Raw genomic sequence first — 16291 nt, forward strand, 5'->3', positions numbered from 1 at the left:
CTTTCATATCTGGCTTGTAGATTACTTCCATTATTATATCACTGATTTTTTGATAATCATTTAAAAACCACTTTTGATTTAATTTCCTTATACTCCACTGCTGTTGTTTTATCTTTTCTATCTTAAGTGAAAATGAAAGCAATAACATTCCGTGCAAGTTAATGAGACATAAGTGGGGTGGGACAACTGGCCAAATTTCTCAACGCCAGACCGGGAAAAGCATGCCAGTAAACAGACAATTACTCTAGAGCAGCATGCTACAGTCAATCTTTTGAAAAGGCTACTACATTTTGGTGGCTTAACTTACTGATTTCTCTTTTACTCTATAAAAAGTTGTGCATCAACTAAGTCTCCTGCCAGCTCCATTTCTATAAACATGTCCAGACTACCAATGTTGGTGAAGATGGCTTTTATGTTATTATTACTAGCTCCCCTACCTCTACTCACTCCTATAAACTTAGGACAACACATTTCCCCAGAATTTATTGTGGCGCACCACTATTCTCCTTCAACAGAATTCTCAGGTTCTAATTATTTTCTATCCAAATACAAAAGATCTCAGACATCTCCAGGGAATTTGGGACTCCATCACAACTTCCATACAGATGAATCGTACACTCAGTAATTTGAACACTACACACCATATCTTCCAAGTGCTTTATACGATTATCTCATTAATCTTCACAGTGATCCCATAAAGTAGATGCTATTATAACCATTTTACACTGAGTAAACTATTTTGCCTAAATACCAAGAAGTCTAGTCAATATACAAACCTAAATCCTATAGTCTAAAGTCAATATACTATGTAATCTCTCTAAATGCCTCTATATGTTAGTACTGTACTGAGAATTCAGAAATGTGATAAACAAGGCCCATGTCCTCACAGGACTCATTCAAACAGATAAATAGAATAAACAGCAAGAAAGAAAAAAGTTCAGATTATTAAAGAGCAAATAGAAGCAAATAGAATTTTATGACAAATTCACAGAGGTAGATCTATTTAACAATGATGAAAGACTCTAGAAAATGCTTTTAAGATGAGAGCTAAAGGACAAGAAGGTTATATCCTGAAGAGTTCTGAGGTATCGCTAGATGATGTTGTGGATTGAAATATGTTGCACTAACATTCACATATTGAAGCACTAGTCCTAAATGTCACTATATTTGTATAGAGGGAACTTAAGTAGACAGTAAAGATTAAATAAGAACATAAGGATGGGACTTGTACTCTTATAAGAGTAAATGTAAATGTCACTATATTTGTATAGAGGGAACTTAAGTAGACAGTAAAGATTAAATAAGAACATAAGGATGGGACTTGTACTCTTATAAGAGTAAATGACATCAGAAATCAATCAATCTCTCTCTCCACCTCTAAACCCCTCATCTGCACAAAGAGGAAAAACCCTGTAAGAACAACAGTGTGAAGACTCCTATCTCTAGGTCAGGGAGAGAGGTAACCAGAAACCAACCCCTGATGGTATTATGGTACCATGACATTGACTTGACTCTCCAGAATGGTAAGAAACTTCAATCCCCATGACTGTGGTATTTTGTTATGGCACCCCAAGCAAATGAATACAAATAAGGAAGATGGGGTTGTTTTGCAGTAACTAACAAAACCAGTGTCCTGATGTACAGAGAACAATAAAGTTAATGTGTCAAAGGCTCTTAAAGTCATAAATGATTGATAAACCCAAAATGAGATATGAAAAAATAGTCCCTGGTACAGGGGATAATATCAGATTTGGAAAAATGCGGTTTTGTTTTCTTAGCAAAAGTAAATTTACAAATTATTTCAGATGAAAATAAATATGCGATAGAAAATCCACTTTATAAATTTCCAACCTGGTATTAAAACTATTTAGACATGTAATATAAATATGTGTGCATGTGTGTAAACAGTCAAAAATATCTACACCTTTGAAATCAGCACCTGAGTGCAACCAAGAAAATATAATATAACCAAGAGAATTATTTAAATTCCTAAATGATTTTAGTACAAACATTCACAGTTGACTAGCTCAATCTAAGAAAAGCTGTGGTTGCATCATACTATCAAATTGTTTACTCCTCAAAACATTTCTCGAAGGTAGTGGGAATATTTAAGATCAATATTTTAAAATTAGTACTATTAATATTTCCATTATCTTTAAAGCATAAAGGCATTGTCAATGTAAGCACAAAAATACTTGTTTCAAGTCACACCTGAAATAAGAAGAAACTCCAGAATTCTCAGAGGTTAACAGTTAAATGTGTTATAAATACACCAAATAGTCAATTAAATTCCATTCCTTTTGACTGCGAAATTTTCTTAACAACTTTCCCCAAAGTGAGGGAAAGTAAGTGTGGGAGGGAAGGAAGAAAAGATAGGCAGGAAGGAAAGGTAAAAGAAGGAAAGGACAAGGAGAAATGGAAAGGGAGAATGAGAGCAAACAAAATAATGAAAAATGAGGTGAGAGGAGAGGAGAGTAACCCCAGCGTTAAAATTAGCAAAGTACAGATAATGAAGATCATGATACTACCCCAGATTTATTGAGCAAATATGAAGCAAGTGTTGCTAGAAGTAGGGCATGATAAAGACTCTTGAAAATCATAAAGACTACACTGCACCTGTTTTCCCCAAAATACTTGAGTGAAAGGAATCTGACAAGGGAAGACGCAGGCCGCTTATTAGTCAAAACCGACATTAATTTCACATGTGCAATCCGAGCAAATTAAACACAGATAGCCCATATCAAAATAGTATCTTAACGGTTTGCAAAATAAGTTCCTGTGTTACATTATGATTATTTTTACATAAGAAAATTCCCTTAAAGTAAAAAATAAATAAGCCAAGTAATTTTCTAAAAGGACAAGTCATACAGTAATACTATGGTTTAAGTTTAATATAGCAAGAAAAATTCTGAAAAATGTGAAATACCTCAGTCTGACCCTCATGGGCACTGGTCTCGTGAGTAACTCGAATAGCCTGTAACAAGAATACAAGATATTAATAAGAGAAAATAACAATATTCCATTTTTTAAATAGAAAAGGTAAATTTTAACATTTAAGATCCAGCAAAATTGGGAGAAATTTAACATCAGCTTAGTACTAGATATTTAAGAGTGATGTCTAAGCCACCAAATGAATTGCCATACTTTCCAACCCACAAATCTCTGGACTCAGGAAACTGAGTTATCTGTTTACTTACAATTACTGGGGATAAGTGGGAGTCATTTAACTTGTTTGTGAGAACTAATATTCAACACTTTATTCAACTGAGACTAGAATAAAGTAAGCATCCCACAGACAGAGACTGAAGAAGCTTATCTCATCTGTTTCTCCAGGATACATGCTCATCTGTAGCTATGGCTATATTTATACTTATCATGCAGCTTCAGTTGACAATTTAGAAATATGAAGCAAATGCATGCATCTGTTGAAAGCTAGAGAGTTCATTTCCTGAACTTTAAAGAAAATGATCTTATAATACCCATTATTAGCAAAGATGAAGAGAAATGGGCAAAGTAGTAAATTATGGGTAGGAGTACAAACTTTATGAATAGCAATTTGGCAATCAGTATCAAAGCTTTCAAAACATGCAAACTGTTTGATCTAACAAATTCCTCTTCTAGCTGTTTACATACTTACATAGTACTGTATAAGGATTTTTGTAAATACTTAGGTGCAATGATGAATCTTGTAATATTTTTAAATAGTAAAAAAAGGAAAAAATGACATTTCTGACAATAATTAAATAAAATATCATACAATGGAAAGCTATGCAGCCATTAAATGAAGTCAAATATATACTTACTGTATGAAATAAGTTTGTGATAAGTAAGTGAAAAAGCAAGTTATAAAGCACTATTACAACATGACCAAATTTTTTTTAATTGTGTATATACATATATATATATATATATATATATATATATATATGCCCTATGAAAATTATTAATGGTAACTACCTCACAATGGTGGCACTACTGGAGAATTTTATGTCGTGTCATTTTTATGTAAATACAGATGTTTAATGAGATCAACAGTTTTTTAAAAGATAAATTAAAATCATCAAAATATATTGTAATGCTAAAGCAACATAATCAAATCAATGGGCACAAACTCTGCTTAATGTATTATTCTAGACAATTAATTTGTACTGCTTCTACTTTCAAAGAACTTACAATATATTCACTATTGTTATTAAGTGCTAAAAAGCCTTCAAAAAACCCCAAATTTCAAAAATTGGTTAATTTTTAAAACCATTCTGAAACAATTCTATGAAATGGTACAATCATTTAAAACTATATTATGTGGCCTGTGTCTTCACACATGCAAAAATATCACACTGATAAAACAGCTAAAGTATAGTCTAACATCTACCTTTAAACCTTTGTTTTTTCCATTGGTCTTCAGCCTTGTTCCATTCCCAGTGAAAGACACACAGGGTATTGCCAGGCATATATTAATTATAGGGAGGGAATGGTAAGGAATAGTCAATGATAAGAAATTTTATAAATTTGTAAATTAAACTGCTTTTATTTTTTCATTCACCTCTAAAAATAGAAGTATCAATTTACCAACATTTATGGATAGTTCAGATAATGACACCTAAAAAGTATAAAAGGTTATTTTTAATGAATATGAAAAAAACCATAACTGTACAAAACTACTTTTAAGACAACCCCCAAAGAAAATCTACAATCCCACAAAAATTTGCCCAAGATGTAAAAAAAGACAGAAAAAAGGTACCGACGTCATAGTTCTCCAAGTATCTGGCTCGTTCTTCAGGGCTCATTGACACAGACTCCTCCAGGAATTTTTTCAAAGTTGATCCTGATTCTGAGAACATTAAAAAAGATAAAATTGAAAGGCTGGAAGTCTAACAGTGACTGACATGAAAATTCTAGAGGTGTACTATTTTTTTAGGTAAAACCCTCTCACCCAGAAGTTAAAAACATAGATTGATAAAAAGGATAGGGGTGAAGTTATTTGTTGAAACTGTTGACTGACAATTAAAAGACGGGGGGGTTCATATTTCTTCTACCAGTATATACATTCCTATTAGAAAAGAAAAAGGGAGGAAAATGCTTTAATACTGTGAAAGGAAGAACTAGAGCACCACCTACTGCTCAGGAAGTTAATTTATTACCGAAGCAGGAAAAAACAGCAACAATGAAAAACTATTTACCGAAGTGCATCTTGTCTTTATTGTTGGCAATAGCATGGATCAGTCCGATTGTTCCACAGGCATTGCTGATTGTTTGTTTCATGAAATATACTGATGACTTAACATCTTGTCCCTGAGATTTTATTTTTTCTTCCTCTTCTGTTCTGAATACTTCATACTATTAAAAAAAATCAATAATCTAAATATAAAAGGTAATACATTGAGAGAAGAAACCATAAAACTGGAAAAACTGTCCAATAATGGGGATTTGGTTTACATTATTACAGCATATCTTAATGAAATGCTATATTTATATTTTAAGGGAATAAGGTAGATTTGCATATTTTGACTTAGAAATCCATTCATGATTATAGTTATAACTCACTGTATATTAAGATAATGCTCGGTTATATTTTTAAATTATATATTCCACGTATATTGAAAAGTCTGAAAAGGTCATACAAAAACTTGAGAGATTATCTGTGGGACAAAAAAGACCAATGGAAGATTTTTACTTTTTACTTTTACATCTCTATTTTGGCTTTATTCCTTTGATAGGAGAAAAAAAAATTAAAAAGAAGTTCAATAACATGTACTCCTCCTGTATACATGGGAGACCCAGCATGACTAATTTTAACATTGCTGTATGGTTAAATCATATCATATTAAGAAATTTTAAGCATACAATAGGTATAACATTCACCATTACCTACAATAACTGGTCATAAAAACAATATGATGCGGCCCTCCCTGGTGGCGCAGCGGGTTAAAGCACTGCACTGAGAAGCTAAAGCCACTTCTGCATGAGTTCAATTCCCGCCTGCCCCAGAGGTGACCACATGGCGCGGCAGACCTCTCCTGACCCACCCGCTGCTCCCCTCAGCAGTGTACTTCGTCGATCTGCCTGTTCTGCTCCCCACTCTGTCTCTGGTGAATCCTCTCACCCTCCGCATCTCTGGTCTGTACCCCAGTTCTATATGAATAAATAAATAAATCTTTAAAAAAAAAAAAAAACAATATGATGCAATAGTGAGTATCAGAAGGCTGAACTCTGTAACTATCTGCCCGAGCCTGCATCCCAACTCTGCCAATAGTAGGTGTGTGTAATTTTGGTAAATTACTTACAGGCTCTGTGCTCATTTTCCAGCTATAAAAAAGAAGTTAGGCCCTCCCCGGTGGTGCAGCAGGTTAAAGCACAGCACTGCAAGCTAGCCGCAGCCACTTCAGTGAGAGTTCAATCCCCAGCCCTGGAGGTGACCCACATGGTGCAGGAGACCTCTCCTGCCACTACATCACTCTGTCTGTTCTGCTCCCCACTCTTTCTCTGGTGAACCCTCTCTCTGCCCCTGTACCTCTTGTCTGTATGCCAGTTCTATATGAATAAATAAATAAATCCTTAAAAAAAAAAAGCAGTTAAAACAAATAAAGGGGCTAAAAAATCAGTGAATGGGAAGAGAAAAGTAGAAAAAAAATTGAATGTTTTGTTGATTGTTTTCCTATCATTTTCAGATTTCAAGAGAGCAGGCAAAATTGTAAAGTAGTACAAATGAGAACTTGCAGGCATGGATTATTACAGTTGTAAGATAGACTATAAGGTCTGAAATGTCACAAATATTTATAGTCTAGCCCTTTACACAAAATGTTTGCAGATCCATGCAGTAAAGGAAACAAAGGATCATTGAAGAAAATCAGTAAGATGCTGCTTCCAACCACAAATGCATCAATGATTTAAAACATAGTATTTATTAATGTACTACTAAATCATATTTTAAGTAATATTTTTAGAATTCTGAAATATGATTTTATACATATAAGTTGGACTGATAAAAACTGTGGAAAGGTTCCATTAGGGCTTAAGTTGAGATGTTTTATAAAGTCCTACAGCTTAGTTTGTTGTAATTTAATATCAACATTTCTTGCTGATGAAACAAGATAATTTTATGGCCTTTTAAGAGTTAATGATTATGGGGGGGGGGAAGTCCCAAAATAATTTAAAGCATAGAAAACAAGGAAGAACAATTATGGCAGACCAAAGTGAAAACACATGGTCAAGAGATAACATAAATATCAGAGAGAAGTGAATTTATAGCCTCTTCACCTATGATTCATTGGCTAGTGAAGCACACATTTCAAACTATCTAATTGACTTTATTTAAAGGCTAATAAGGTATCCAGGACAGTGCTTTTGCTATTATTATGCTTAAGTCATTCACAACTTCACTTCAGTTTCTAAATTAGAATCAGAAGACTGAACTATTTTGTACCTCTTAAAACACATCCTAGAAATCCTTTGTGTGAATTTGTTATTTATGACCTAAAATGGAGATGTGTCTAATTGGACGTGATCTTAAAAAATGACAGATACTGCCCATATTCTCGACTGATAGAAGTAAAAATACTTATTTATATAAATATCATGGAATTGTGTTCTCTTTAGCAATAGGAACACTGAGTTTTTTAAACTAATGATTCACTAAATGAAGATGGCCTATTGATAAGAATAAAGTGCTTTTTTAATATTGATGACCCAGTAAATGAAGGAGATCAAATCCAATTTATTCTATTTTAAAAAAAAGATTTTATTTATTTATGCATAAGAGAACTGGGGTGCAGGGGGATGAGAGGATTTACCAGAGACAAAGTGGGGAGCAGCACAGGAACAAGCAGCTGGGCAAGATAGGACAGGTCTGCTGCACCATATGTGAATTAGCTTCCTGGTCTGGGAGAGAACTGGGGCCACAGTGGTGACAGCATCAAAACACTGAGATTAAACACTATTCCATCAGAGAGGCCCCCAATTTCTTCTTCTTCTTTTTATTTTTTAATCAATGGTATGGAAATTTCTAACTCAGACAATAAACTTATATTCCTATCACACCAACTAAGAAAGTGTAAGTTTTAAGCAGCTGATATTTTTCATCTTTTTCTGGCACCTTAAAGGTAGGGGTCCTGGGATAGCTATCAGTTTTAGTAATCAAAAAAGGTGATAATAACACTGGACTAAGAGTAAACTTAAGTTTTTGTGCTGTTAAAAAAATTTCAGATAATCACTAAGAAATTTCAAATTCAACTTCTGAGAATATTGTAAACAAATAGAAAATTTTCAAAATACTACTTTACAACTGAATTTGTTTTGTAGAATGCTTAAGTGAGAGAAAATCTTGAACTGAGACCACTTAGCTATGGCAAAAAGTATTTAGAGATTTGTAGGATTGAGCAAAGTTTAGTTCGTAATTGTTAGGAGATTTGACTCCATTTATTCCTGAAGAATAACATGACATGAAACATGTACATGCCAATCATCCTTACTCCTTTTTCTCCCACAACTGCCCAAACATTTACTTCTTAATTTTTCATATTATTTGATCATGATAGTTAATACCATCATTTCTAAATTTAAAAATAAAAACCAGGAAAATAAAGATTCAAAAGCTGTTTTAAAAGTTCTAGTTCCATGGTATATAGCAATCTGATACAAATCTAAAGAAAGCATTGAAATATGAAGTTTTAAATTCAAATCTAGACAGTAAGAAAGACCATTAATAAGCCCCAATACATCCTAAGACTGCCAATTAAACTGTATTTAAAATTAGTGATTCTCACCCAAATCAAATTTACTCAGAAAATAATGGAATCTGTGTCATTAGATATACCTACCTACATACACATTAAAAAAAAAAAACTATATACATACTGAAAAATTGAATATTCTTTACTCATCTATTTTCTGGGACAGGTTTAAGACTTCTATTATGCAACCATCTTTAAAGGATAAATGTCATCATGTCATGTCAAAACAAAGTTCAGGAAAATTTATAAAAGAAGCTAATTACCCAAGTTTAAAAGACTAACCCAGGACTAAATATAAATCTAAGTATCCACTATCTAAGTACCATCTCTCTAATAACAGTAATTTTAAAAATGTTCACACTGTCTAAATTTCCTGATTTCATGTAAGAAGGGATCTTTAAAGAGGAGTAATTTTTTACCTTAACAATAAAAGAGAACTTTGCATTTACTGGAAATTTGGTATTTCACAATTACCTTTTCTGTAATAGGGAAGAGAAGTAACACTGCACACACTGGTCTTGGTACCATGCTAAGGAGCTCAGGATCCATTCCATACACATCGACGAACTGCCAATTAGGATGTAGACCTAATTGTTTGAGAAACTGGTGAAAGGGGGGTAAAAATATAAAGTGTTACCAGGGAAATAATCAACATGTATAATACATGTGCGTATCTAATAAATAAGAGAGAATGCAAGGTACAAACATTAGAATGACATAAAGCAGGCATTCCATGAAAAGGGTGGCAGAGATAGAAATTCACTTACAAAGATTAACATTTAAAATTTATAACATATTAAGGAAAACTCCTTTTTTCAAAATTCATTACTTTAGAACTGAATGTAATAAGCCAGGATTTCACCAAACACAGAAAGATTGGTATGGTTGATATTAAGCTCATTTCTAGCACTTGATTTTTAAGGATACATCTAAGTTCTAGTACTTATTATTTCAGCAGAGATAAACATAGCTTATTCTTTTTACCAAAAATGATGCCTGTAGTTTATATACATTACTATATATTATATTAATGAGCAAAGAGTATATAAAGCCAAAAAAAAAAAAAATTCAAGTGACTTGTGAATCCAGGAAATGACGAAAGAAGGAAACTACTGGCTTCCTTACTTTCAATACATAATTAAACCTACTTGACTTCATTGCATCTCATATCTGGCAAAACAAAACAAAAACCAACCTATAATAAGAGACTGATGTTATCTTAAAACTCTTAATATTTCATAGGAAAATAAAATTTCAGAATGCAATCTACTAATGACAATAGTAATTTCAAAGTAAATTATTTTTTTTTTAGTATTTAATTATTTATTCATACAGAATTGGGGTACAAGCCAGAGGCACAGGGGCGGTGAGAGACTTTACCAGAGTACAAAGTCGGGAGCAATCAAACAGGAAGATCACTGAAGTACACTGCTGAGAGGAGCAGTGGGCGGGTCAGGAGAGGTCTGCCACGCCAAGTGGATCTCTGACACCACCAGGGATGGAACCCTCAATGAAGCAGCTGTGGCTAGCTTGCAGTGCTGCTTCCTAACCCATTGCACCACCAGGGAGAGCCCTCAAAATAAATTCTAAATATTTGTAAGGAATAACGCTGATGACTGTTAAGGGTACATCATTAAATATGAGTTTGAGATGAAGATACACAGGAAATGTTCATCATTACTTCTAACGGGAGCTGTCATTCAAAACTGTAATCGCTATCATCCCACACCTGTGAGAATGGCACATATTCAGAACAAAACACAACAAATCACCTAAACAGCAAGTGCTAATGAGAATGCAGAGAAAGAGGAACCCTATTAAGCTGTTGGGGGGGGGGGGTTGAGGTGGGGGATGAAGTGGTACAGCTACTTTGGAAAGCAATCTGGGTTTACCTTAAAACACTAAAAATGAAGATACTATATGACTCATCAACCCCACTCACCGGCATCTGTTTAAAGAACATGAAACCATCAACTCAAAAAATTATCTTCTGTACAATGTTTACTGTAGCACTATTTACAATGGCTAGGACACAGAAATAATCTAAGTGACAACTGATAGAGGATTCTACTGATAGAGGAATACTATTCAGCCCTAAGGAAAGAAGAAATGTTGCTATTTACAGGAAAAGGTAAAGAGTTTGTCAAAAGGGGAAACATTAGACATTCATGTAACAAACAGACAAAACAAGTACTTATAAAAACCAGTGGACACTAATAAACAAAGTGAGGTCTTTGAAGTTAAAATGTCAGGATGATAAAAAAAAAAGGATCAAAGCTGAGGGGCACAACAGGTCTGTCTCTCTCACTGCTCCCCTCAGCAATCTATGTCAGTAGACCTGCCTATTCTGCTCCCCACTCTTGTCCCTGATGAATCCTCTCACCCCCTGTACCTTTGACCTATACCCCAGTTCTTATATGAATAATTAAAAGGGGTAAAACAGTATAATGACAGTGGAGAGTGAAAAATAGTAAATTTTAGATGATAGAATAAAAAGGAACAGATGAATATAAAAACTGTATTAAAAATGCATCTTGACCTCAAGAATAACTGTATTATCTACTAACCTAATATTACTGGAAAATTAAAAATAGATGATCACATGTACTTAGATCAAGTGACATTTTGCAAAACCAATGAAAATCAAGCCACTTTCCTAAAAAGTGTTGTTCATCTCTCACACAGGGTCTGCAAGACAAGGGCACCCTGATTAAAGAACTAATCTTAATACCTCTATTTCTCTGCCCACAGAGGCCTTTACCTTAATGATAACATGTTAGTCAAAATATGATTCCAGGTATGTTTAATAAAAGTTGGCAAAATCATTCCAACTATTCCCCTCTCCCTTTTCCACATTTTCCAAAATTCCTGTCTACACTGTTCTCAACATTCAATTCTATCTAGAAAGCAAAAAGGACTAAAATTGACTGCAAAGTCAATGGAAGGGAATGTGTTTGGCTCAACTGTTTAATAAATCCACTGACTAGTCTGGTAACTGGTTGAACTATAGTTATATTTGTTGAATGAACTAAAAATCTGACTTTACTGTGATAAAAAAAATCTAGTTAACTGTATGTCTATTAACCTATATGTATAACAAATACTTGATACATATTTGTTTTAATTTATGCCAAGTTAGAGAGGTAGAAAAGAAAAAAAAATGTAGAAGATACATTTAGCTCCTAATCTAACTGGGCACTCATTTAATAAATTCCAAACACTACCTGCATAGGATTGATGGCCTAAAAGATACATAGTAAAATAATAATAATTATTATTATTATAAACTAGGCTAACAAGATTTAAATTTATATGCCAATTTTATATATCCTTCAAGCCACACTTTTATAAAGTTGTAAGTTTTGTATCTTTAACAGAGTCATTCACATTTATGCTGCAAACTGAAAGTTAAGCATTTTAGTGAGAAAAGTCTGGGCAAAGTCAAATTACTATGAAATGAAGGGCTTTCCTTGTAAACTGTCTGTCAGGTAAAACCAAGAAGTATAAAAAGTATCAAAGTACAAAGAAAGCTAGTGAGAGTGATTAGTATCAAAGGGAAGGCACAGTAACTTTATAGCCAATTAAATAAAAAATTATTAATTTTCACCAGAATCATACTTTTTATTTTCTATACATTAAGTAATAAAATAACAAAAATTTTGACTGAACAGGTCTCTAAATCTTCATAATGCCACAATTTTGACCAATCAAGAAAAATACTTAGTATATTAGGAGATATATTCATAAAAGATTCTTGATCAACTTAATTCTTTTTATGCTACAGTCCGATAAATTTTCCACCAAAGAATATTTCAAATTAAATATTTTTAAGAGTACCATGCGTCGGAAAGCTTTCTCATATTCCACATTTAGGCAAAGTAGGCTTTATTATATTCTTTTCTAAGTGTGACAAAGAGTTGATGAGATTTTTCAAAGGACATTATCAGAACACACCAGCAAAACTTGCCATGCGTTAGTCTTTTCTTTTCTTTTTTTTCTTGAAGATTTATTTTATTTGTGCATACAGAACTAGGGCATAGGCCAGAGGTGCAGGGGCGGCGAGAGTCTTCACCAGAGACAGAGTGGGGAGCAGAACAGGCAGATCCATGAAGTACACTGCTGAGGGGAGCAGCGGGCGGGTCAGGAGAGGTCTGCCACGCCACGTGGTCATCTCCGGGGCAGGCGGGGATCGAACCCATGCCGAAGTGGCTTTAGCCCCTTAGTACTGCGCCCCAACCCGCCGCACCACCAGAGTGGGCCAGTCTTTACTTTTCTAGGCTCATCTTTCGCTGCTTGACATATCTTTTCTGTATATTCTTTTCTATCTTTTGCCACAATGAACTCTTGCCTCCTGGGTTTCTGTACATAAACTAGCTTTCTATATCTGAAAAACTATTAGTCTCTGACCCCAATTTTATAATGGATTCCTCCTCCTCATTCTCTAGACGACAAATGACAAAACTGTAATAGTATAAATTTGAAAATAAATAAATTTACTTTCCTTTCAAATTTGTTCTGAAGCCACTTTCTCTGTATTTAATCCCCTGCTCCAGACAATAATAGGTACTGCCCTGATACTAACTTATTTATGAATTGAGCTATGAAATTATACTTACTAATTGCTTGACATTGCTACCAACAGAAGTATACTAGTAGCAATAAGTAGCTGCAAAACGAGGAGAGTAATAGCTAAATGAGAAAACAAGAATTCTAAAAGTCTGGGAACTAGCAAAATTAATTTTAGTAGATTTACCAATGTTATAAAACAAACAAGAGTGAAATTAAGTTGAGAAAGAAATATTTTCTTTTAGTGCTGAAAGCATTTTCTGCAGGGATTAAGAAAAAAAGGGGTTTATTTAGTTTCAGGGGTTCAATATGGAGTGACTACAAAATTGAAAACAGAAATGATATGAGTCTGCTTAAAAAAGAAGCATTGTTCAGGATAGTGTAGTTGATGCTCTACATTCAACACAGATTATTCAGCGTGTAATATATCAGCTCTGGGATGCCTATTTCATGAAGGACAATGACAAAGAGAAGCAGGCTTAAAGGAAGGTAACTAGGAAAGATAAGGTTTAAGAAAAACACCAGAGCAGGAAACTCTGGGCCTGTTCACAGAAAACAAATTAAGATCCAGATACTTTAGTAACATCTTGGAAGAGCAATCAGATTTAGCTGGGTTCAATGGGAGGACTGATACTAACTTATTTATTATCTATCTGGGTTCAATGGGAGGACTGACAGACAACTGGAGGAAGTTAACGGAAAGCAGTGAAAAAAGTTTTGTTTCAGTGAAAGAAATTTAATTCTTGCTTTATTATATATTGTTATATTATTTATTGTACTTACTCTAAAATAACAAGGTGACATTAAAACATAGATGACAAAAAAGAAATTGCTAGGAAACAAAATAGAGGGATTCAATGAATGGGCTAGGCATTAACGATGCAAACCAGCATGAATGGGATAAAGATGAATAGTATCACCTTGTGGGTTCATAGTAAAAAGCTTGAATTGTACTCTGAAGACAAGCAGTGAAGGCCATTTTGTATTCTGAATAGTTTAAGCATGAGATGTGATTTGCCCTTTTATTTTTTTAAATATTTATTTACTTTCCTACAAAATACTAAATATTTATTTACTTTCCTACAAAAACTGGAGGCATAAGGGGTGAAAGGGTTTACCAGAGACAGAGTTGTAAGCAGAACAGGCAGACTACTAAAATACATTGCTGAGGGAGCAAGGGCAAAGCAGGTGAGGTCTGCTGTGCTGGGTGGGCCAGCTCCCTGGCACAATCAAACTCATGTTGCAGTAGCCAGCCATAACTTGATAGTGCTGAGACTTGCACCACCAGGGAGGCCCTGCATTTCTATAAAACCACTTTGGGTATACACACACACACACACACACACACACACACACACACACACACACACACATATATATATATATATACACACACACATATATATGTATATGTATATATGTGTGTATATATATGTGTGTGTGTGTATATATATATATATATGTATATACATATATATGGAGAAGAAATTTTAAAAAGTAAAAAGAGAGGGCCCACCCTACTGGCGCAAAGGGTTAAAGCACAGAACTATTAAGCTAATGCAGCCAGTGCAGCCTGAGTTAGATCCTCAGCCAGGGAGGTGACCCACATGGTGTGGCAGACCTCTCCTGACCCAACGGTTCTACCTTTTGTGCTCCCCACTCTGTCTCTAGTGAATCCTCTCACCCCCACATCTCTCCCCACTTCTGCATGTATCAATAAATAAATCTTTTTAAAAAATGTAAAATGCGAAAAGTAGAAAAAGTGGCTAGGTGGCAGCTATAGTTGTCAAACTAATGATGACTTGTTTGTAATAGATTTTGAAAGACAAGTCTGTAAGAGTTGCACAACAGTTGGAGCTAAGCAACTAAGGAATATTTAAAATAGCTTCCTTCACAGAACACTGGCTTTTGTTGCAGATACTTTATATGCAGTAGTTCATTTAACCTTTAGAAGAATTTTGCACAATTATAAAAAATTAACTGAGATATAAAGAAGTCAGGTAAGTACCAACGGTTTCACAGCAGAGATTCAAATTCCCAAAAATCAAATCAAAGCACTGCAGACTAAGTTAACCCAGTTGTAAAGAAGAATCAACAACATCAATTTGGGCATTGCACAGATGGTAGTGCCCTTGGAAATCTGGGAAAGAAATGGGTTCAGAGAGGCGGAGGGTGTGATCCAGATTTCTCTTTCAGCTTTCCAGCAACAAAACACCACAGGGAGAGAATGCATGTAGAAAAGATTAGGAGTCTAGGACAAAGATCTGTGGAGCTCCAGTGATGCTAGGAGAAAGATGATCTAGCAAAGGTAACTCTAGTAAGCAGCCCAAGCAATAGGAGGGAAGCCAAGAAAAATTATGCTTCGAGAAGGATGGGTGGGCTGCTGGACAAATGCTGCCAAAGGTCCAGAAACAGTGACAGAAAAGTGACCCCTGGGTCCAGCAAAGTGGTGATTAGTGAACTTGACAAAAGAAGTTACTATGAAATGATAAAGCAGGCAAGATGAAGAGGCATACAGGAAAAAAATAAGGAAGTAGCACCAACTCCGAAGGACAATTCTTGGTGGGAATTTTACAAAGAGGGAAAACGTAGTAGTAAGAGAATAGAGCAACAAAATGTTTCTCCTGAAATGGGGTCTGCTGACTAGAGATTTTTTTGTATGTCTATGGTAATAATCCAGAGATGGCCTTTCATTCTTTTTCTAACTCTAAGCAGCCAAGCTCAACAAAGTAGCTACGTCAAAGTAAATTTATTTCCCTTTGAACATTACACATTAAAGCAGGAAATATTTTGTCACCTTAATAAAATCAAAAGTAGAAATATATCTAGACGTTTTTCAGACCAACGATCATTGGTTCCAAAACACAATATATAAAATATACATAATGTTGCTGTGCTATATTCAAGTCACAAAATAATTAAGATGAATATCTAGCGTGGTCTTAGAAAGAAATACTGTGGTTGTCTATTTCACAGTCACAGAGTGCACTTTTTTA

The 16291-nt window shown here is 34.4% G+C and overlaps 1 protein-coding gene across 2 annotated transcripts in view; it reads right to left on the reverse strand.

The window, feature by feature from the left end:
* The window catches only part of UCHL3 (ubiquitin carboxyl-terminal esterase L3 (ubiquitin thiolesterase)), a 46349-nt gene that overhangs the window by 26302 nt on the left and 3756 nt on the right, over positions 1-16291 (reverse strand). For both annotated transcript variants that reach the window (XM_012723373.1, XM_004680093.1), the window contains exons 3-6: positions 9204-9332; positions 5181-5337; positions 4746-4831; positions 2927-2974 (exon numbers count right to left, since the gene is read on the reverse strand). In XM_012723373.1, the coding sequence (XP_012578827.1) occupies positions 2927-2974; positions 4746-4831; positions 5181-5337; positions 9204-9332 (420 nt within the window). The remainder of the gene's footprint in view (positions 1-2926; positions 2975-4745; positions 4832-5180; positions 5338-9203; positions 9333-16291) is intronic.

This window comes from Condylura cristata, unplaced genomic scaffold (assembly GCF_000260355.1).
Source record: "Condylura cristata isolate star-nosed mole 26May11 unplaced genomic scaffold, ConCri1.0 scaffold00010, whole genome shotgun sequence".
NCBI classification, from domain to species: Eukaryota; Metazoa; Chordata; class Mammalia; order Eulipotyphla; family Talpidae; genus Condylura; species Condylura cristata.